The sequence below is a fragment of the Rattus norvegicus genome, chromosome 5 (genome assembly GCF_036323735.1).
Source record: "Rattus norvegicus strain BN/NHsdMcwi chromosome 5, GRCr8, whole genome shotgun sequence".
NCBI lineage: Eukaryota > Metazoa > Chordata > Mammalia > Rodentia > Muridae > Rattus > Rattus norvegicus.
The window spans coordinates 9,865,001-9,888,324 of record NC_086023.1 but is presented as its reverse complement, the minus strand read 5'-3'; the positions used below and the strand labels follow the sequence as shown (position 1 = coordinate 9,888,324).

General features: G+C 43.9%; 1 protein-coding gene and 1 long non-coding RNA gene across 20 annotated transcripts in view; one reads left to right on the top strand and one right to left on the bottom strand.

Annotated features, from left to right (window-relative positions):
- Window positions 1-23,324, top strand: part of LOC120102805 (uncharacterized) — a 99,183-nt gene that overhangs the window by 54,082 nt on the left and 21,777 nt on the right. The gene's annotated exons all lie outside the window — the stretch shown is intronic.
- The window catches only part of Eya1 (EYA transcriptional coactivator and phosphatase 1), a 238,011-nt gene continuing 218,402 nt past the window's right edge, over window positions 3,716-23,324 (bottom strand). For 14 of the 16 annotated variants that reach the window (XM_039110907.2, XM_039110905.2, XM_039110909.2 and 11 more), the window contains 6 exons: window positions 21,140-21,198; window positions 20,879-21,039; window positions 19,889-20,003; window positions 19,623-19,744; window positions 16,290-16,390; window positions 3,716-5,767 (listed from right to left, as the gene is read on the bottom strand). In XM_039110907.2, the coding sequence (XP_038966835.1) occupies window positions 5,687-5,767; window positions 16,290-16,390; window positions 19,623-19,744; window positions 19,889-20,003; window positions 20,879-21,039; window positions 21,140-21,198 (639 nt within the window). In that variant the 3' untranslated portion in view covers window positions 3,716-5,686. Of the gene's footprint in view, window positions 5,768-16,289; window positions 16,391-17,747; window positions 18,643-19,622; window positions 19,745-19,888; window positions 20,004-20,878; window positions 21,040-21,139; window positions 21,199-23,324 lie in introns of those variants that run through there. The other 2 variants (XR_010066461.1, XM_063288308.1) reach the window with 2 other exon arrangements.

Here is a 23,324-nt window from a genome sequence, read left to right as displayed (position 1 = left end):
AACAGTTGCAGCTCAAACATTGCCCAAGATGGATACAATTGGCATAATGGGCAGGGCTCAATCAGATATTTGTCAAAGCACTGGACATAGCCAAATGAGCACCTTTGGAGACCAGAACTCAATGCACAGAGGCCTTTGCTTTTTTACCCAGGCTGCTCAGAGGTCAGGGCCCAGTGGCTGGATGAGCAGCTTGCGGATGGAGGCAACGCAGAGGACCAGGTGTCAGGAAGGCCCAGGTGTAGAAAGGCAGGACAGTGAGATGCCACCTCAAATCACCTCGGCTAGGAACCTCTGGGGGTGTGTGTGAGAATGTCTAGATTGAGTTAACTGAGTTAGAAAGATCCACCTAGAGTTTAGGTAGGACATTTAGGTTTCCACAGGTCAAGTCTTTTGACTAAGTAAAGGAGAAAGCAAGCTGAACCTCTCTCTCTCTCCCTCCCTCCCTCCCTCCCCCTCCCCCTTTCTCTCTGCTCCCTGACTATGAGTGCCCTGTGACCAGTTGCTTCAGGCTTCTGCTCCTACTGCTCTGACTTCCTGCTCTGATCCCTGTATCTGCAAACCAATCATACACCCAAATAAACCCTCCTTCCTTAAGCTGCAACGAGAAAAGTAACTAATCCAATATCCAATTTATAGCCCCTTTGTCTGGTGTCTTGGTGCTTTGGGTCAACTGTGACAATGACAGGGTAGGCTGCACCCTGCCTGCAGTATGCAGGCAGGGGTTGGAGGATAGGCCTTCCATCTCCTGCAGACTAGAGGGAGTCCATCATCAGGGTGGTTGACCTAGCTATTGTCCCTAGCAGTATGCTCCCAGATGCAACTCTATCATACTCTTGTAATACTCACCATTGTCCATTCAGGGGCTGGGGCTGTCTCAGTCCTTCAATGGGGAGCTCTCGTTTGGGAGAGCATCTATTTTTCTCCCCTTGCCAATTCAAATTCCAGTACTGTTCTTTCTCCTCTGCTTCCTCTATTGCTTCTGACAGAGTTTGCCAGTTAGCTGAGGTCAGGATTTCCTTCTTACAAACAACCTGCTTTCAGTCAGCAGGGCCAGAGGTTTCCTAAATTACAAACCCTTTCATTTCGTCTGCCACAAGTCACCCTGTCAGTTCGTATAACAGCACAGAATGGAGGGGAGTGGAAGCACTCAGGGAGACACAGAAAGATGTACTCTGGTGAATTCACTGTTTAGGGAATCAGAAAGAGACTGAGTGTGGATCGGGCAGATTGTTGCAACCTAAGCTTCCAGCGTTTGCAGGGAAATTTCTTCTGCATGCAAGTGGACCAGCAAGGTCTCTCATCTCCAGGTTCTGTTAAGCAAATGGCCTCCTTTACAGTCATTTGACTTGAGAAACATCCATGTCATATGCAAATGTTTTGAAAAACAAATGTAAAACGCTATTGGGAACCTCGAATGTTACCTTGCATTTGTAAATGTTGATTGGAAGAAAATTTTGAAAGCAGGAGACACTAAGGCTTAAAAAGACAAAAAAAGGCATGAACTCCCATCCTAGCTTTCGTCTCCTGGTCTCCTGGGCACACCTCCATCTTTTAAGTTTCTGGCTTCCAGTCCTGGGACATCCTTCCCCTCTATCAGCTGGCCATACTTCCCTCCCAACCTAGCCTGCTGTCAGTCTCCTCTATGCCAAGTTTTATAGGCCAGCTTTATGCTTTGAGTCTGTAGGAGCCTGTGCTAGCCCACTGCTGGCCTCCACCAGCTCTACTCATAAAGACCTTTCAAGGAGGTCAGTGAGCTCTCTGACATCCACTCGCCAAACACTTGAGAGAGCTGGGGTCAGGCCTAGCCCCAGCGATGCAGTGCACATCATAGGGTATTATTCTACTGGAGAAGCTGATTCTTCATGTGGGCAGAAAAAAAATCAACTCATCTGTGTGTATAAACAGTGTATCATAGGGGGCGACTTCGAAAATCTGCTAGGCTGTGGTCCAACACTTCAAAAATATTAGCTTAGATTTTCCTTATGATCCTTGAAATAGCTCATTATTACTCCCACTTCAGGCAACTGAGAAGTTAAATGTGGCTTCGCTATGCTAGGATTGCAGGCCATCTGCCCACACAGTCAAGGTTGTGAACTAGAATGGCCTGTTTCACGATGATGTAGACCATGCCCCTTTATCTCATAGGCACCCACATTCCACTGTGCCTCATTTTCCCTACATGTAACCTCTTACTCAGTTTGACCCTTGCTATGCCAACAAAGCCAGATTCCAGTTTCCCATCATTCTCATCCCAACCAGACTGCTGCTCACTGGCCTTGGCTTCCTTGTGACCTAACAATGCCCTCCCCCTTCTCCACTTCCTTCACTACTGCCCATTGTCTACCTAACTACAGCCTATTGTCTACTTAACAACCAGGGTGATCACTGCTGGAGTCAGTCAGATCCAGTAGCATCTCTGTCTGCTCCTCAGCGACTCCTCTTCCACTGAGAATAGTATCTGTAAACCTGATTGCCACAGGGAGCTGTTCTAACCTGAATTAGCACATTCACCCCCTACTAATTCATTCACTGTTTCTACCAACTTTAGGTTGGAGTTGGCTATTGGATCAAGGTCATCCTGCCCCGTGGTACCTAGGTAAAGTAGGGCAGTACCTCATGGGATGGCAAGTCTATGAGATGGAATATAAAGGCAGCTGCCAATAAAGGCAGAGAGGTAGGTGGGAAAGACATCCAAGACAAGGATCCAGCACTTTGTGACATTAGGGCAAAGAACTTTGCCAAAGACGACAAACAAGAGCTGGCTGTGGTGTCTGTAGACTGCAACTACGATGCTAGAATGTCCCAAGCAAAAATGAAGTGGGATTCTTGGTCTATGTACTGACCAGGGGCACTGAAGTCTTGCTCATTATAGCAATGCAGATAATGACAAGAGGCAAGGACAAGCTGTATTTGGTGGCTCTGGAATACTAGAAATCTGAGCTTCAACTAATGATCAGAGGGGAGTCCTTAAAATGGCTGGGTTGGTGGGTGCCATGTTAGAAGTGACAGAGGATTCATCTTGTGAGTGTACAAACCCCACACCGTCTATATTTCATACTTTCTTCACCTAAGTCCTGATGATCCCATCCTCTCCCACCTCTGCCTTGTCAAATATTTTCCTCTCAATTCTCACCACTTTCAGACAGAACACCTACTTAGTCAAATGAATTGGTGTAGTGAGTGCCTGTGAAAAATCTATATCCCAGGGCTGATGAACAGGCCAGACAACTGTGTGCTTGGTCATGTATCTATACACATGAATGTTGTATTCCTTGGGTTAAAGTCTCAAGAGGAAGTGAATTGTACGGTTTTATAGTCCTCTGTCAGTGATGAATCTGGAAAATCACAGAGATACATGTTGTGAATGTTCCTTTGGGATGAAACAACCTCATATTGCTGTCCCTTGGGTATGTAAGTGGGTAGAGCTATGTTCTGCAATCCGAGATAATTTATGCCGAATTCTGTTCTATCATAGATAAATTCGAGTGAGGATTCAGTTGATGTAGTCTAGGGAAATAAATAGTCTTTCCATTCTCCAGTCCTTACGATGATCAAAGAAACAGCTGCTGCCTTGCGGGTCAGCTCCTACAGGACTGATAAAGCCATCAGCGGGCTGTCCGTATGACTTCCTTTGGCTGCAGGGTTCTAATGCAAACAAGATTCAGCTCTTCCCCGTAACCAAAACCAGAAAGATGATACTGACAACCAAAGAACATACAGTACTGCACAAATCAAGTTTATTAATTTAAACACAAAATTAATGAAGAAAAAAGTTCTGTACACAATCGTGGACACAGCACACCTGTTTACAGTAAGGCCAAGGTCAAGGCTGTCTTTTCAGTCTGCAGAGGACAAAATATCAAATGAAGAAGTTTCAACACTGGCCACTTCTGTCTGCATCAGGGGAGAAACAAATTCCATTACGTTTTAACAATTTGGAGAATTTACAATGACTAATTTTAGCAGCAATACTGACTTTTAGAAAAGGAAAAAGTAGAGTGGTTTTTCTGCTACTCTGGGTCAAACCTGGTGCTCCCAATATTAAATAATGTTATTGATAACTTATTAATAATATTCATTAAAATTGATCCAAAGGGTAATTTCATGGCAACACAAAGTACACAATGAGAAAGACTCCTGACTGTATACAAATTCATCATTTTGGAAGAAATCTTTCTTATAACATGACAAACAGGATCATTTTTGTGTCTCCCCCTACCCCCTTTGGGTTTATGTCTGTCTTGTCATAAGCAGAGAGCGACATTAATGTTTCTTGTGATGGCCAGACACACCCACCATGGGATAAGGACCCTTGTCTGGGTGGGGAAGGGAAGAGTAAGAGTAGGGGTAAGAAGAGCTGCTGACTCAGTTATGTAGTAAAGTCCTCCTTGATATAAACAAGAAACCCAGACGCGGTAATCATTCTGAGTGCATGGAGACTCTGCTAGGCTCCACTTAATTTTATTAATAAAATATATCTATCATCTATATTCTTTCTGTGGGATGAAGCATTCGAATAGTCATTCTTTTCCAAGTAGTTACATATAATACATTAATGTGTTGAAACGAGAAAGTCAGGGAAGTGGTCAGGAAGACTTCAAAACTTTTCAGTTGTGAGCCACTGTTATTTTTATCAAGGCCCTTCTAACCAACACACATGCGCACACACACGCACACACACACACACACACACACACACACACAAATTAGAAAAATGGATGGGATAAAAGACTGAGAAAATAAAATCCTTGTTGACATTGACATTCATGCTTTTGGTCTTAGATAACATTATCAAAAAGATCCATTATCTACAATATTTATACCCAATACTTAGATAAGGCACTGCAGGAGTTTGTGCCCAAGCTTCCTAGGAAAGCATTTCTACCTCATAATAGCATTTCCCTAAACAGAATGTATAAGAATCATCCATTATTACAAATTTACACCAAAAATTCTTTCTGTACACGATTGTCTCAGTGATGTACATTTTACATGTTTAAATTAGACATACTTTAAACTACTTTGCAATGTGCTAAAATTCAAAGTACTTGCCATACTCTCAGGCCAAGGCTTTTCCTTGATTATTTCTCATGCTATTGTCCCTTCAACTATCTGAAGCTGAGAAGTCTTTCATGGTGAATCATATGATATGTGAATTATACTTCAGCAAATCTGTTTATCCAAAGTCTTTTTCATAAATAAGTAGCGAAGTACAGATTGCCCCGGGTGGGAGACACCAAAAAGTAAACCTTTGAGAAAATAGCTCCATGGTTGTTCAGGGGACACATGTCAGTCACATGTCAGTCACATGTCAGTCTTTGTTGTGGGATCAAGTTTGCTGGGTTGCAGACGCTGTTTACATCACATTTGCTGAAAACCAAAGTGTCTGTAGGTCTTTTCTTCACAGGTTTGAACCATGTAGTTAATATAGCCAAGACATACCACACTGTGCAAGAACATTCTCACGGCTTCCTTTCACTGGATTCACAGTACTAGAGTCAACAGCTGTTCTGAAGAATAAACATGGTCCTCCATTAACCCCGAGGATAGCAGTCAAGACTGTAGCAGCCATGCATCCATATGCTGACATTGGTATATCCTGGAGTCCAGCACTGACACAAGACAAGCCTGCAGGATTATCTCTGGCCACAGGGCAGTAGTGCAGCGTCAGGTTGGCACGAGGCTGTTACAGGTATTCTAATTCCAAGGCGTGATGCAGGGCCATGAGGTCTGAGTGACTGGAGACCCTCCAGAAGGGCATTGCATGCTGAAGAGAGGGCAGACAGATGGTAAGGACAGAGACCCAGGCAGCATAACCCTCCCTTCTTTAGAGAGGCCCTGCTGCGTTTAGCTCCATTTTAGTACTGTACAAATGATCAGCTAGCATGCTCACATCTGCTTAAAACGCAAATTCAACCTGGCCCCTAAGAAATACTGGTGTGAGGGGAGTACCATTTCTCTCAACTAGACATTCCTCTCCACTGTGACTTGAATGACATTTCCAAATTTAAAAGTCACTGAAGAGAAACTGAAATTTGAGAATTGCCAAGTGCTAAAGATTTACAAAGCTTTTATTTCATGGGTTGAAAAGTTTTCTGTGGTTGGTTGGTAGTATTTTACAGTTCTTTTTTCTAGACACACCCCTGCTTAGAGATGATGCCACTATTCTTTTTTCATGACTATTCCATGGGGGAGAGACTGTACATAGCCTGTGCGGTTGGTGTGAGTGTGTGTATCTGCAGTTAGTCAAACCATCAAGGTACAAGCACAAGTTCAGTCAGGACTATGTGGGGCAACTGAACAGACCAGCATCCTGAAAACGGGCTATCTCCTTCACCGGAGGCTGGACCAGACTTCTGCTCAGAAGCAGTTGAAAGAGTAGTTATGCAAACTCTTCTCTGAGAACACACTTCTTTTTTCCCCACAGATTTCTTTCACATACAATCATCTGAAGCAGAAGTATGGGCACTCATACGTCTAAGGATTTGAGGAGACTTCCCAAGAAGCGGGAAATCTGTTATACAAGCTAGATGATCAAGATTTGCAGGTCATAAAGGAAGCATCCAGTCTGAAAGAGTGCATAAAGCTGTTACACTAGGGTACACATTACTTAATATACTTATCGACAATGCTAATATTGTTGATATACTCTAATCTGCTAAAGGCTTTTAGTGAATCTGCTAATTTTGAACATTCTAGACTCAATACGATGAGAGGCATCTCTATATCTCTGTTACTTGCTAATGACAGAATAGTTCAGAAATCTCTGCAGACACAGACAGATTTCTGCTCGGCACTGTTAGGTTGCAGTCTGTACTGTGGCTCTTATTTAGATTGCCTTTTGCATTTCTGGGCTCATGGTCTAGGGAGAGACAGAGATGGTGCTGGCTCAGCCTCTCAGAGTGTGCTAATATGAGCAGGAGAGACACAATTAGCTTTGCACAGTGAACTAGGGAAATGTCCCAAATAATAAAGCAACAGTTGAGCTGAGTGTCAAAGGAGGACAGCTGGAGGGATGCTCAGCTGAGTCTGTGGCTGGAGCTCACAGAGAGAGAACCTCATGGACGCTGACTACCTGTGAGCAAAAGATAAGGCTGGCTGAAAAGCCAGAGAGTGCAAGGTCCCATATACTAACTCTAAGGCACTTTCCTGATAGAAATGAGTTCAACTCCAGCTGTTCTGTTGAGCTGTGTAGAGAGGAGACTGAGGACTGAAAGTAAGTTCCCTACCAGGCCTGGGCTGTCTGAAGCCTCCATGCTACAGGGTTGAGCCCCCGCCTCAGCACCAGCTGCTCACACTAAGGACAGATAGTGATGTCTGCTTCAGTGAACAATTTATCGTCACAGAACCTCAAGGACTCTAGTGTCACGATCCATCAGGTGGCTGGTTAACTGAGAACCGAGTCTAGCAGAGAAGGCCCATGACTCTTATTAATAGGTCATCGATTCCTACAGAGGGGAATATTTTCTCTACCCATGTACTTAACAATGCCAAGATTTTATACTGCCAGGGACAACTGAATCTGATGACGTGTGTGTGCACATTTATGTGTATGCGCGCTGTGCTGTGCTATGATGTGCTCTGTGTGTGTGTGTGTGTGTGTGTGTGTGTATATGCAGTGTGTGTGTGTATGTGCAGTGCGTGTGTATGTGTGCAGTGCGTGTGGGCAGTGTGTGTGTATGTGTACAGTGTGTGTGTGTGTGCAGTGTGTGTGTATGTGCAGTGTGTGTGTGTGCAGTGTGTGTGTATGTGCAGTGTGTGTGTGTGTATCAGAGAGAGAGAGAGAGAGATAGAGAGAGAGAGAGAGAGAGAGAGTGTGTGTGTGAGAGAGTGTGTGGGTATGTGTGTGTATGTGCAGTGTGTGTGTGTGTGCAGTGTGTGTGTGCAGTGTGTGTGTGTGCAGTGTGTGTGTATGTGCACTGTGTTTGTGTGTATCAGAGAGAGAGAGAGAGAGAGAGAGAGAGAGAGAGAGTGTGTGTGTGTGAGAGAGTGTGTGGGTATGTGTGTGTATGTGCAGTGTGTGTGTGTGTGCAGTGTGTGTGTGCAGTGTGTGTGTGTGCAGTGTGTGTGTGTGCAGTGTGTATGTGCAGTGTGTGTATATATGTGCAGTGTGTGTGTATGTGTGCAGTGTGTGTGGGCAGTGTGTGTGTGTGTGCAGTGTGTGTGTGTGCAGTGTGTGTATATGTATGGGCATACTATTCTTGGCCACTAAAATGAATATTTCTTATATAAAACTGGGAAGAAAGATTGGCAGAAGAGTGAAAGAGAAGCACATGACTTTGAAGAAACCTGAGCTCGACCCTTTCAAGAGCCAAATGAGGTTCCTTTATGAGGTTCATCTTCCCAAGCTGTACCTTATCAGTAAATTGATTAGTTGGCGTAAACGATTCCATGTTGCTTCTAAGTTTACGGTCAAAACAAATGCCATTATTTGTAGAGCACCATAGCTAAAGCAAGAATTAATACATGACATGCCCCATGTCCCAGAGCCATGGACAGACAAGACTGGTATCTGCTGAACCATCATATGAGGGTAGGCACAGAAGGGATGAATGCCAGGCTGGCTCTGCTACAAGTTGTTAGGATAAACACAGAAGAGTCCTTCCTGGGCCTCCCCGCCAGAAGATACACAAAGGTATAGAGATAAGGGACCCAGGAAGCATCTTCTGTAATTAGCCTGGAATGTCATCAGGCTGGAAGAGTCTGTTCTCTAATAGGGAAGGAGGCGTTTCAGGGTAAGGCCGTGAGAATTAACTAAGGAGTTTAGATTTTTATCTTGTAAATGAAAGGGAAGGGCCACTAATACTCGCTGAAGACTTGACAGCACAGCGAAGAAGGTATTTAAGACTACTGGGGGAGGAGTGCAGAGAAAGGAAGGTTTGGAGGTGGGACTGGTCACAGAGACAGCTGGGAAGTAGTTTGTGTGCAGAACAGGGAACATGCAGAGAAGAAGGTTATTAGAGTGGCCAGTAGCTGGGGACACCTGGGCTCACTTGGTGAGGTCAGATACTGAGATGGACAGGCTAAGCCTGATGGACATGGAGAGGCTCCATTCCTAATAAGGGAGAGCTGAAGTAGGCACCAGAACCTAGAGGAGCACAGGCTTGGGAGGCTGTAAAGCCACAGTATGCCCCTAGGGGACACAGTGACAGGCCATTTACTCTTTAAATCCTCCTCCTTCTGAAAATCTACACCTAGCCTTTTTGGTTATGCATGACATCCATCACATAAAAAAGCTATGTGAGCAACTCTACACATGGAAATGGATGTCTGCACAATTATTTAAAATGCACCAATAGAAATCCTTTATAATCTAACAGCATCTTCTCTCTGATGTAGATACTGCACTTTCAGAAACATATTCCCATAATGCTCATCGAGGATCAGCTTGTTGTAAATGCTAGAACCCCTTAAACGCTCAGCCCCAAAGGGCTGGTAAGATAATTGCAAATACACATGACAGCATGCCTGGTGGTTACTTAAAGGTTTCCTGATGCAGATCTCCTGGGAGATCTTTAGACTAAGACCTTAGAAAATGGAGAGATCTCCCATGATCATGGATTGGCAGGATCAATATAGTAAAAATGGCTATCCTATCAAAAGCAATCTACAGGTTCAACGCAATCCCCATCAAAATTCCAGCAGAATTCTTCAAAGGCATGGAAAGAGCAATTCTCAATTTCACATGGAAAAACAAAAAACCCAGGATAGTGAAAAAAAATTCTTAACAATAAAAAAATCTTCTAGGGGAATCACTATCCCTGATTCAAGCTGTACTACAGAGCAATAGTGGTAAAAACTGCATGGTATTGGTACAGAGACAGGCAGGTTGATCAATAGAATAGAATTGAAGACCCAGAAATGAACTCACACACTTATGAATACTTGATCTTTGACAAAGAAGCAAAAATATACAATGGAAAAAGGAAAGCATCTTCAATAAATGGTTCTAGTCTAACTGGCAGGTGATGTGCAGAAAAATGAAAATAGATCCATATTTGTCACCTTGCACAAAGCTCAAGTCGAAGTGGATCAAGGACCTTCACATAAAACCAGATACACTGAATCTAATAGAGGACAAAGTGGGAAAGAGCCTCAAATTCATAGGCACAGGGGTGGGGGTAAGGGAGGTATGGGAAATTTCCTAAACAGAACTCCAATGAGTTAGAGCTCAGGCTCTAAGATTAAGAATTGATAAATGGGACCTCGTGAAACTGAAAAGCTTCTGTAAGGCAAAGGGTACAGTCAATAGGACAAATAGGCAATCTACAGACTGGGAAAAAAACTTCACTAATTCCATATCAAACAGAGGTCTAATATCCAAAGTATATAAAGAACTCAAGAAGCCAACCTTCAAAAAAACCAAACGACCCAATCAAAAAATGGGGGCAGAGCTTAACAGAGAATTCACAACAGAGGAATTTGAATGGCCAAGAAGCTTAAAGAAATGTTCAAAGTCCTTAGTCATCAGGGAAGTGCAAATTAAAACGACCCTGAGATTCTACCTCACACCAGTCAGAATGACTACGATCAAAACCTCAGGAGACAGCAGACGCTGGTGAGGATGTGGAGAAAGAGGAGCACTCCTTCATTGCTAGTGGGATTACAAACTGGTACAGCCACTCTGGAAATCAACCTGGAGGTCTACAGAAAATTGGAAATGGATCTACCTGAAGACCTAGGTATACCAGTCTTGGGCTTTACGCAAAAGATGTCCTACCATACCACAGGGGCACATGCTCTATTATGTTCATAGCAGCCTTATTAGTGATAACCAGAAGTTAGAAACAACCCAGACACAATGGAAGAATGGATACAGAAAATGTGTTTCATTTACACAATAGAATACTACTCAGCTATTAAGAACAAGTAAGTATACCATGAGTTTTGCAGGCAAATGGCTGGAACTAGAAAATATCATCCTAAGTGAGTTAACTCAGACCCAAATGGACATGCATGGTATGTACTCATTAATAAGTGGGTATTAGCCAAAGAAGTACAGAATGCCTAGGATACAATTTACAGAACTCTGGAAGGTTAACAAGCCAAAGGGTCCAAGTGAGGATGCTTCAGTTCCACTTGGGAGGGAAGTAGAGGGAGGGAGGGATCTGGGTAGGATAGGGAGGGGGAGGGGAAAAGGGGAACATAATCAGGTATTGGGGATAGGGGAAACAGGGGAGAAGCCCTGAGGGACAGCTGAATGAATGAAAATATGCAACCTGGGGGGTGATGAAAGGTGGGGGAGATCCTCTAGAAAGTGCCAGAGAACTGGGAGGTGAGAGACTCTCAGGACTCGAAGGGAGGGACCTTAGATGAAATGCCCAACAGTGGGGAGAGGGAACGTGTAGAGTCCTTCTCCAGTAGAAAGACAGGGCATCAAGTGGAGTGATGGGGTTGCAATCTCACAGTGTAAAACTTTGACCCAGAATTGTTCCTGTCTAAAAGAACTGGAGGGACAAAAAAGGAGAAGAGACCAAGGGAAAGGAGATTCAGTGAAAGGCCCAAATTGGAATCCAGCTTAAGGAGAGGCTCCAAGGCCTGACACTATTACTGATGCTATGGTATGCTTACAGACAGGAGCCTAGCCTAGCCGTCCTCTGAGAGGCCAAACAAACAGCTGACAGAGAAGCAGATACTTACAGCCAACCATTAGACTGAAGTCAGGGACCCCTGTGGTGGAATTAGGGAAAGTCTGGAAGAAGTTGAGGAGGAGGGCAACCCCATAGGAAGACCAGCAGTCTCAACCAACCCAGATCCCTGAGATCTCTCAGACACCAAGCCACCAACTAGGCAACATACATTAGGTGATCTGAGGCCCTGACACATATACAGCAGAGGACTGCCTGATCCGGCCTCAGGGGGAGATGATGTGCCTAACCCTTGAGATTCTTTCATTGCTACTTCATAGGTAGTTTTGCTACTGTTATGAATTGTGATGTAATTGATGTCTGTGTGTTCTGATGGTCTTCCGTGACCTCTGAAAGAGGTGAGAACCACCGCTTTAGACAGAGAGGGCCAAAACCTAGCTCTTCCGTGTAATCTTTAAGTATGGACGAACAACCTGCAACAACAAACTAATCTCTGCTTAGTGTTTTATCTCTATGTCCCCCTTAAATAAGAAAAAAAAAGGAATTAAATTGTGTTACAAATGTTGTCCTCCAACTTCCACCAAATTGGCTTTCCCTAGAGTTTAAAATGAGGCATCACTAGCTTGGTATTTAGCTTAATTTTTGATCTCAGCAGGTTTTGGAATGCAGACCTAAAAGGAACAATTTTCGAATCAGATCTTGGACAGTATACAGAACAATGGACACTTGCCCTTTTTTACCTGTTACAAAGATTTAAATGAATTTCTGAAATGTAGATTAATTGAGCAATGAAACTAGCTATCCTTTCTTACCACTTGGATTTTTTAAAGTTATACCTGTGCTTAATTATTTTCTTCAAGCTGTGTTGTATCTCCATTTTGAGGAAGAGCTTTTATGATAGAAATCATAGGGTTAGATGGAATTACTTCGGAAAGCCTAGTTGTACTGCCCAGGTGGCTGTTGCCTCAGCAAGTGGCCTTTAAGGACATGGGCAACTGGAGTGTTGCTTACTGCTATCTGGCTTTAGAAAGCTCCTCTCTCTTGATGAAGAATATGATTTAGGCAGCTGAACGACGTCTTTCTAGGGAACAAGAGAGAATGCTATAGGACTTTTGAAAGAACATGGGAAACTGAGAAGCAAGAGAAACAGCTAAAATTGGTTTTGAAGAAATGTAAAATGGCATGGTTTTGATTTGATTGTCCGGATGTGCAGACCTTCCCCAGGGAGGGGTGCTCACTTAAATCCAGTTAGTGCTTGGAAACTAATATAACTGAGTGATGATTTGCTTTGTAGATAAGACAGAGCTCTCTATCCTGTCTGCAGACATCTGCCTGGAGGAACAGCTAAGTGAGAAAAACAAATCATTGTAAAACCCCGGGAAAGGAGACACCTATGTAGGTTATATCTACCCCTCCCACCAAAAAGCAAACCTATCCAGTGTTTAATGTTAACAAGCCATACAACTTTCTAAAATACAAAATCTTAGCATGCTTGGGATGCTTACGTTTATAGCTTGAAGGAGCACTGGCTTCAAGTCATAGTCTGGTCAAGTTTTAGCTATGAGTTTTAGCCATTTCTTGGTTTTGGTTATGGTTGTTTGAGACAGGCTGTTACTCTGTAATCTTTACATGCTCAGGCGTCACAAAGTCCAAGGAGCAGCAGCAACTGCTCTCTCTCTCCCTCTCTCTCTCTCTCTCTCTCTCTCTCTCTCTCTCTCTCTGTCTCTGTCTCTCTGTCTCTGTCTCTCTGTCTCTGTCTCTCTGTCTCTCTGTCTCTGTCTCTCTGTCTCTCTGTCTCTGTCTCTCTGTCTCTTCCTTCTCCATCTTCCCCTTCTCTTTCTCCTTCCTCCTCCTCCTTCTTCTCCTCCCCCTCCCCTTCTCCCTCTTCCTCTTCCCCTTCTCTTTCTTCTTCTTCTGCCTCCTTCTCTTCCTCATCCTTTTTTTTTTTTGATGGCTTTCATCTCCCATCTCCCTGCAACATATAAGAATCTGACCCTTGAACACTGAAATTTTTACATGCACAGGCAGGTCACAAGGTCCAAGGAGCTTTCTTTTTTTCCCCTCTTACTACATACATTCACCCGAAAAAAATCAAAGTAAAGCTAAGAAGATTCATAAGTAAAAATCCAAGGAGAATGTTCATTCTCTAATTTCTTTTTGATGTTTTAAAAAAACATATCCAAAGAAAAATTGTGAAGATAATTTTAACTGCCCTGTGAAGATAGAAAATATCTTCTTAGACTTTTGAATTGCAGCATCAGCTCAGGAGTTCCTATTTTCCACACTGTGCTTACCAGGGCTATCCATCTGGGAAGCATCTCAGAAAGACCTATGAAGAGACCTGTCTGAGGCAGGATTTTACCTGTGTTTTTGCATCCTATGGAAAATACGAACAGAAAGACATACTATGTTAACTTTCTCCTGAAGGCCCAGCTCTGAGGGCAGTTGGAGACCTGGCTCGGGGCACAGCGGCATAGAATGACCTGAGCTCTGCTGGCCAGAAGTGCAACTCTCTCTCAGGCCCTTAAGGACACCAGGGGGTTCTGTGTAGGAGTGGCCTGGGAATTCTAGAAGCTTTCCAAGGAAGAGAACTCAAGTTTGAATTTCTCACCTGCCATTCTTCTTCAGCCCCCTGGACTGAGTTTGGGGTATTCTAATGTCGTCTAGGCTGACAAATGTGACCAGGACCAGTCATGACTAGCCACTGGTGAGATGGCACAGTCAGCAAGGTTTCTATGCTACTCCTGGTAAGCATTAGCAGGCCAAGTGTGTGTAGGTTTCAGTCAGCACCAGGCACATCAGTCACGTCTTCTGTCACTGACAGACGTAGGACCAGTGCCTGTGCTCTGATTGGAATCCAGAGGCATCTGAGGTGAAGACAGCATCTTCAGAGATGTATGAAAAGGCTGTCACATGTCACACCTGGCAGTCTGTGCTACGTCTGAGACCTGGAACTTGGTGTGCCATTTCTGGTACTGACCGGAAAAAGGCAGAGTCGAACTGCCGTGTCTGTCGTGATGGTGAAAACAGAACTCTGTGAATGGGTTTGTGGGAGAAAGGAAAGGACTTTAATCACCTCATGATAGAATGTCCTTGAAGGAACATGGAAGACAACTGTACCAAGATTTAGAGGCATACAAGAAAGTTAAAATGGAGTCTCAAACAAAAGCCTCCCACTTCAAGATCACATTGTTAGCAAAACAGACATTCCTAAATATATTTGTAACCCTAGCTGCCATTGGTTGTTTTTATGAGATGCACAAATCTTAGTGAACCTAATTGGTCAAAGAGGCCAAGGAGCTAGGCACTGTGAGCACGCCCACTGGGGGAGAGGCTTACGACATTCGCTCAAAGTCATGGAATGGATAGACGGCAAAGCTGTGAATCAAATGTGGGCTGGATGAGCATCCAAGCTCTTTCCACTTCTAGCATGAGTGAGAGCTGTGATAAAGAAAAAAGGCTAAGAACTTAAGATGCGTGGCATGAGTACTGAGGAACAAGCCTAATAACAAGAGAATTTGGGAATAAAATATTCTGGGGAAAGGATGGGGTGTGGTAAAAGAGAGGTGTTAGTGGTTTGATGTCCCCCAACATTCACATGTTAGAAATGAACCCTCAATTTTTCACCATGATTTTAATGGACAGTGAGAACGGTTGGCCATGATTAGGATTAGTTAAACTGAGCTCATGATGTGAGTAGTAGGTGGTATGTATGAAAGGAATGTGACGCTAGTGACTTTCGACAGTGATGAAGACAGACCTTGCCCCGTGTCCACAGGGGATGCCTCCTGCCATCTTACGATGTAACAAGATGGTCCTCATTGGACGGATGTTGAGGCCATATTCTTTCAAAAGACTGCAGATGGTACCCTCCAGGGAGGCTTACCTAGAACTGAGCCAAACAAATCTCTATTCTTTATAAGCTATCCAACTTCAAGCATTTTGCCATAGTAACAAGAAATGGACTAAGGCAGCAGGTCACCATATGAATGTAACTGCAGTGTTGGGTGTCGGAGGGAGACAGATGAGAAAGGCAAGTTGTAATCAGACTGTGAAGACCCTGAATATAGGCTAAGGAAGAGGATAGTGTCCTTTAAGAAGCACAGTGAGATGCCCAAGTTGCTAGTTCTGCTAAGGGAATGAGAGAATCGCAGAGGCACATGTCAGCAACAGTGTCACAGGGAATGTCTCTAGGAAGTTTCTTTACTCCTGTCCACTTCTCTCCCTCTTCAGCACTCCACGCAAAGCAGATGCTCTCTGGGGCAGAAAATCATTTCATCTTGCATGCTGGCTTTGACTGTTAGCAAGCATCTTTCCAAAGCAATGCTTGAGAGGGTTTGGGGTTGTATCGGGATTGGATAACAAGATGTGAGCCACCTGACAGTGTCCTGTATGCCAGGAATAAGGACAGTGTGTGTCACCTGGGTTCTGGAACATTGCTGTAATGCTAAGCTGGCTTTTCTGACCAATGGTCACTTGAAAAGCTCATTGATGTCAGTAGGGTTCTTCACAGCCCCCTCCCCATGTTTACAATTCTCTGCACTTCATCGTCTGTGGTAGAAAACTGCTGTGGGTGAAGGGAGCCGTACTGAGGACTGAGGCTGCAGAGGGCACCCTCCAGGACTGAGGACTGAGGCTGCAGAGGGCACCCTCCAGGACTGAGGACTGAGGCTGCAGAGGGCACCCTCCAGGGAGGCTTACCTTTTTCGCTCCTTGCTCCTCTTCCACTCCATCTCCTATGACGACATACACCACTTTCCTTCCAAACCTTTGGATTATTCTCTCAAAACAGCTCTCCTTTCCTGGTTGGTAGAAGTCAATTTCAGAGACTGTGACAGCCAGGCAGCCAACCCAGCCTGATGATGCTGGGAAATCTTAAATAGACACTTTGTCCATGCTTCTGGTTCAGCTCCTTCCCACCCAGGGAAACAAGTCCAGCCACTTGAGCGATACGAAGTCAGCACAGTGTGGTAAAGGTTGTGAAGTCATTAGCATTGTGTCTTTTGAAAATTAATGGCCTGGGACACATGAAGTCAGGCTAGATATCAATGTGGCCTAAGACAAAATTGCAAACTTACTTAAATTCTGAGGTTTTGCTTTGTTTTTAGTTCCACTGCACGACTCAGAGCATGGACTTTTGAAACACCAAGCCTCAAGGCCAAAGTGTTGGGCAACTGGTTTAAATACTCTTTTCCAAAGAACTTAATGATACAAACATAAGAGTGTGTGTCCATGCACATGTGCCTGAGTGTATGTGTGCACACTGGCATACTATATTATAATAATATACATTCTTCCCCGACAAGCTGAGACTAAAAGGCATATAATTAGCCTAGCAGTCTATTTTAGCTTAAACATGCTTTTTGAAGCTGAATACTACAAGACCAGTGAGAGTGACTTAAAAATAAAAATAACCAAACTTGGATTTGGTACAGCAAAAGAAATCAAACCCTTGCAGGTCAAGAGAAAGACATACAAAGCCTAATATCTTTGCTTAAAGATGCCATCTATATCTTTATCCTCTAAAATAAATGTCAGATGTCATGGGTATGGGTCATAGGACAAGACTATGGCCACCTCCCCCAGCCATCTTGCACCCAACCAAGCCCTTTCCTAGAGGAAAGCAGGCAACAGAACACCATTATCTGTCCATTATCTTTCTCCTGTCAGGCCTTCCTCCAGGCTTGGCTGTCAGCACATCTCCATAGCTAATGCTGGCATTGTTTCTTCCCCGAAAGGAGATTGGCGTTCTGGGTCTCAGCTGACAATAAGGTCATTTTAATGGACAAAGGGACAGTTGATAGTTCTCAAACGTGAATGGCTGAGTAGGGCCTGCACCTCTTTCAAATGAGGATCAGATAAATCCATGAGCAAATTGCTTGTTTGCTTAAACAAATGTCTGCTGTATATTTGTACTTTGCACTAAAATCTTTGGTTTGCATCTGACAGAATGTAATACCGCCAGCCTTAGTCAAAGATGCCGTTCAATGCTTTAGCTGCCCAGTAAACTGTGACATTTTAAATCACTTTAAGAAACAGACTTTTCCCTCTGAATTGGAAAACACTTACATGTTCTGCAAAGCTGTATTATTTTTGACTTGTGTAGAAAGGAATATTGAATAGATTGCTATATAAATGTGAACAGGTTTTTCTTTGTTTTTCTTTATTTCTTTTTCTTTTTAAAATTTCATACAGTGTTAGGGATCACATGATCCAGGGCTTTGCACAGTTTAGGCTAATTTTCCCTGAGCTAACCCCCCAGTTCCTGAGAGGTTATTTAAGGGTGAAGTTTTGGTAGAAAAAAAGAAAAGAAAAAGTCTCACCTACAGGTTTCATCGCCAACTTTGGGTTCTATAAGCTTTTTTGCATGAAATATTGAAAAACTTAAGTTGTGGCCCTCTCTACAGTGACCTCCACATCAGTTTCATTTAATGACACAGTTAGCAATAATCACGGGTCTTTCAATTCCTACTTTTTTTACAAAACCAGTCTTATAAAAAAAACAAGATTATTTTTTAACGAAGCTTGCTTTTATTATTCATTTATTTTAAAAAGTAGTTTTAGCTTAAGTAGCATGAGTTGCTCTTAGACATCAGATAGGCAGATTTTAAAACTGGTAGGCTCATCTGCCTGGGCTCCCACTCATCCCTTGTCTTCCTGGTTAACATGGCAGTGCAAACAGCTGTCTATAAGAGACTCCATGGCCTCCCAAGCCTTTTCCAGCGTACAGAGAATAATCCATTTCAGCCAAACCCATTTGGTGAGTACATAGGCATTTTCTAAGTATACAAGGAACGCTGCCCTGTAGTCACTGTGGTGAAAAAGAGACCAAGGGCCCTAGAAATGTTATAATCTGGCAGGAAGTTCACACCACAAACAACTGCTTAGGGACCATTGAGCAAATGCTTCGAAGGTGACACGGCATACAGGGTTCCGAAAGCACAGGAAGACAGAAGTTCGACCTGAGGGAGTCCTCTCCAGCTCTTTTTATCTTCACATGGAATCAGCAGGCAGACACAGCCTTCTTTCCAGTCTGAGGATGCCTGTCCCTTTTCTGTGTCACAGTGAATACCCAGGTCACTAATGCATGGTCAGGGCTGATCTCCTGCTTCAGCATTTTGTAAACACCTCCAAATAGCCACTCAGGGACAGTCACAAGGCTGTTCCCTTGATCTCATTAGTATGTCTGCTCCATAAGCCTTCTGGTTTGTCCTTCTCTACCTGGTCCTCCTGACCAGGAGCAATAGCTCCCTCCACCCTGCAGACAGCCAGGCACTTAGCAGGATGGTTCCTCGTGGAGAGGAGTTCACATTAGAGTGATTCCAGGCTTGGCTCTCAACCATTTACCCAAACGACTTAGCCTGGGTGCTTATGTTTCTTTATTTGTATAAAGTAAAGATGAATATGGAAAATGGCTGGCACACCTTCCACAGCCAGCGCCCGCCCGCCTGCTGGAGGCTCATTTGCATATTATCATAATGGACCATAGGTAGTCATTTGTCCTCTGGAGAACAAGTCAGGACTCCTCATCCTTTTTCTTCTTAGTGTATTACATTCTAACCTCATCTCACATCAGATGCCTCCCCCAACTCTGTATTCTCTGGTGGGAAGTTTGTTTTTCCCATCTTCCCAGAATTAAAATGAAAAATCAATTTTTTATACCTATTGAACTAAAACCAACAAAAGCCCACTTCCAGTAAAATAGAGAAAGCTATGAAGTGTTTGTTTCCACTTTGTATGGGTTTGTGTTAACTTGTGCTTCAGCTTACAAAATGTTTGTGTTGAAAGTTATCTAAAAGAGTAAATACAACGGCTCAGAGTTGATCTTAAACCATTTGTACCTGGAATGCCGAGGCTTTACCTTCTCCAGTAAAGTAAAATTTTATCCCTCAGCTATGTGGGTTATAGTTCATATTCCCTTTACCCTTCCCTTTCTCTGATGCAGCAAGGATTCCGAAGATAAGTTTCGTTCAGTGCCTTCACACTCACATTGGCCTCAAGGAAGAAGATTAGTAAAAACCACAAAGAGCTTACCTATTTTAGTTGCACTGTAAATATTTTCTATTGGAAACACAATTCCTAAGCCATATAGCAGGACTTTTGCCAACGCTGGGATGAGCTGGGTAGTCGTTACTAAAATATTCACACAGTTTGCCCTAGGAGAACACAAAGAAGGAGGGACTGTTGGCAAAAAAGTCTTCAAGATAAGCAAGCCTGAGCCACGCCCATGGCCCGGCTGTGCCCACAGGGGCCTCACCCCATGCCCACGGGGCCTCACCCCATGCCCACGGGGGCCTCACCGGGAGTGGATGAGGGAGAGGGCCTTGAGGGCCAGGGTCAGCCAGGAGTCTGTGAGTGCTTCAATCTCAGCCCTTAGCTGGAGCCAGGCTTCCCTCTTGGCTGGGCCAAGCAGACCTGAGGGGTAGAAGGCTCGTGAAACCCATATATCCTTACCCACATGCCACGCAGATTTATAAAGAAGAAACAGTTCACGGAGACCATAACTATCCTTAAGCCGAAAATGTTCGGTTATCTTTCATTTGGAAATGTGCACTTAGTTTGCAGGGACTGTCTCCCTGGACATTCCCCTTTCAGTGGACCCTTTTCATTTCTAACAATGGACTATGGGAAGAGCTGATTCCCCTTCTGGCTTTGGAGTGGGTGAGAGTCCTTGGTGTGGTTAGGGTCAGTGTCTTGGCATGCTGTCTGACTCTATGGGATGGTGTTTTTCTCCCCAGTTGTGGGAATCACAGATGAGCTAGAAGCCCAGGGATACCTAGGCATCGTTTTGCCACTTCCTACGAAAGGCTGACCTAGGACTGGCTACTCGCTGGAGGAAGGCACCTATTTACTATGTATATATTTTCCAGCCATACTGGAAACAGCCCCATCAATGTAACTGGCATTATATTAACTGTTATTTCCTTTATATTTAAGTCACTTTGATTACCATGAACCATGCTGAAAAACTCAGGCTAAGACAAGATGGGAGAGGGAACCATGTCATAACCCATCATGTGTTGTGGACAAGGCTTGCTTGGAAGGATCATTGAGTGTTGAAAAGGTCAAGAAGCTCACCCCAGGTCACTGCAGGCCATCCCATGGCACTAGACAGCCAGGGCAGCTGTTTCTACTCTTATGTCTGTCATAAAACTGTAGCATTTAATCAGCTAGATAAAACTGTCCTTATTCTATTATACCCAACAGTATGGCCCCAGAGTGAAGAGGACTTTGTAAATCTTATGCATATGATCTTAGCCCAACCCACTGAGGCACCACCAGCCACTTGCCTCCCACATTGTTTTTGTAGGTGTTGTAGATCTCTTTTACTCGTCTGTAGCGGAAGGCTAGTTTTCGCATCCAGTCCACACCACCTCGGACACCAGTTGCCAGGCATAAATTAGCACTGGTGGCTGCAGCAGGAAAGCCATCTGTTCCAAAGTTGTATGTGCTATTTAGATTCAAGAAAAGCCCAGAGTTAATCAAACAGAAAGTTTGTCTTAATTAGCCGAGTAATTAAACCTTGCCTGTGCACCACGGTGCCCTCTCACCTTAGGTCCTGTCCATTGTCGTCTGAAGAAACATCATCTATATGGACTTGGTCACACTCCTGAAATGCAATTCAAATGGCATGTGTTAATTTTTAGGAAGCACCTTTAAAAAGAAACCCAAAACAGTCATTAAAACAAACAAACACCTTAATTGGCATTCTTTTCAACTCTGCGCATCAGTGGTGGCAGTCTTGTTAAATTGGCATTTTTTTTTTTTAAAAAAAACCTGTTTTGGGGCCCTTTTTTATAAGAAATGAGTAATGTCATCAAGGACTACTGCTACTCAGCTTTAGAAAACACATTTTTGTGCTTAGAAAGGAAAGTGATTGAAAACAATTAGCATGTGTGTTCCATAAAGCTCAGGTACCTAAACACGCCATACCGCTCAGAGCTTGATTCAGAGAGTGCTTGGCATAACTAGAACCAGACATCTTAGTAAATGCAACATGCTAGAAAAATTAAACCTGATGCTAACTGCCAATGAAATTATGACCTCTGATTGCTTACTGAACCACACACCAACACAGCCCGAGGCAAGAGTGCTGAGGAGTCCAGACAAAAATCTGTTACTGGTTTACCGTTTATTTGAGAGATGTGAGTTTTATCCTCTCTCTCTCTCTCTCTCTCTCTCTCTCTCTCTCTCTCCCTCTCTCTCTCTGTCTCTGTCTCTCTGTCTCTCTCTCTCTCTATTTCTCTTTCTCTCTCTCTCTGTGTCCCTCTCTCTCTCTGTCTCTCTCTCTCTCTCTTTCTCTTTCTCTCTCTCTCTCTCTCTCTCTCTCTCTCTCTTTGTGTGTGTGTGTGTGTGTGTGTGTGTGTGTGTGTGTGTGGCGCATGCGCATGCACATGCACTCATACGCTCAGGATTTTTAAAAAAACTGTGAAAAACTTCAAAACTAAATAAAAATAATCAAGCCATATGGTGTGTTTTCCCCAAACATTTCTCTGTTGTTTTTACTATTTTCCTACCATGTTCATTGTAAGCACTGGGTTTCTTGTGCTATTTCAAGCAGGCTAAGATAGGCACTATTCAGAACACTGAGTCATAATTGTGGGCAGGGGCTCGCTCCACAGGTGCTCAGTTCCTGCACCTGTTCATGGTTAGCATCCTCCTGCTGTCTCCCCAGCCAGGGTGATGGTATGGGAGGCAACAGCCCTGTCACTATGAGCAGTAAATGAGGACAGTGACTTAGGAATAGAGATGATGTCCAGCACAGAAACAAGTAATCCTGACACTGGGCTCACTTTCATATGTTGGTCACATTTTTGCCGCTTTACCCAGTTCTCCATGTAACCCACTAGACCTTAGGATACTTGTTTCCATTAGAGTTTTAGTTCAAACTATTATTAGAAGAAGGTTCTCCAGACAGAGGCTCTAGCAGGTTTCTGACAGAGTTAACCATGTAAAATCTAGACCCTCTCTGCCAGTCCGAAAATTCAGCTATGCCACAAAACAGCACACCACAGTAATAGAAGGTAGTTTCTTCCTTGTTGCTGGCTCCTTCTGGACAAATCCTCCCCTTCATGGCTTGTTGAAGAAGGCAGCAGGAGACAGAAGGGGGAAGAAATTCGAACCAGCTGCTCTTTCTCAGAATTAAAAGGTGACCCTCCCCAACCTTTTCCCAAGGCATCCATTCTGCAGGCAGCCCTCTCCCAGCAAGTAGCAAGTTCCAAGGAGAAGACTTTGACCTGGTGACCCCTTCTGGGCTCTCCTGAGGTCTGTGACCTCAGATAAGAAAGTGGAAAAACAGGGCTCAGAACCCTTACATGCTGACTGTGAATTTAACATTGGCAAAAAGGGTCATTCTCAGAAAATACAGCAGGCGTCTTGCTTCTCATCATTAACAATCAAGTCTTAGTCTAGAAGACAGGATGGTTGTGTGTTAAACAACATAATTCCAACTCTAAAGGGTTTTTTGAATCAGGAAAAGAGATTCCAGGTCCTTATCAAGCAATGAAATTTTTATGCCCCCCATGCCCCCTCCCACACACACACCATGTGGTTAGTGGAGGAGGAAAAATGCTACAGCATCTAAGGGAGCTTCTCTCCCTGTCTTGGGAAAGTCAGGAACTAGCAGAGAAAAGATGTGTGAGTAGGTAAGTGGATGGGTTAATCAGGAAACCAAACGTGCAGGACTCTTAGCTAAGGATGGGAAGGCTTGTTTGGAGAGCAGGGTTTAAGAAATCT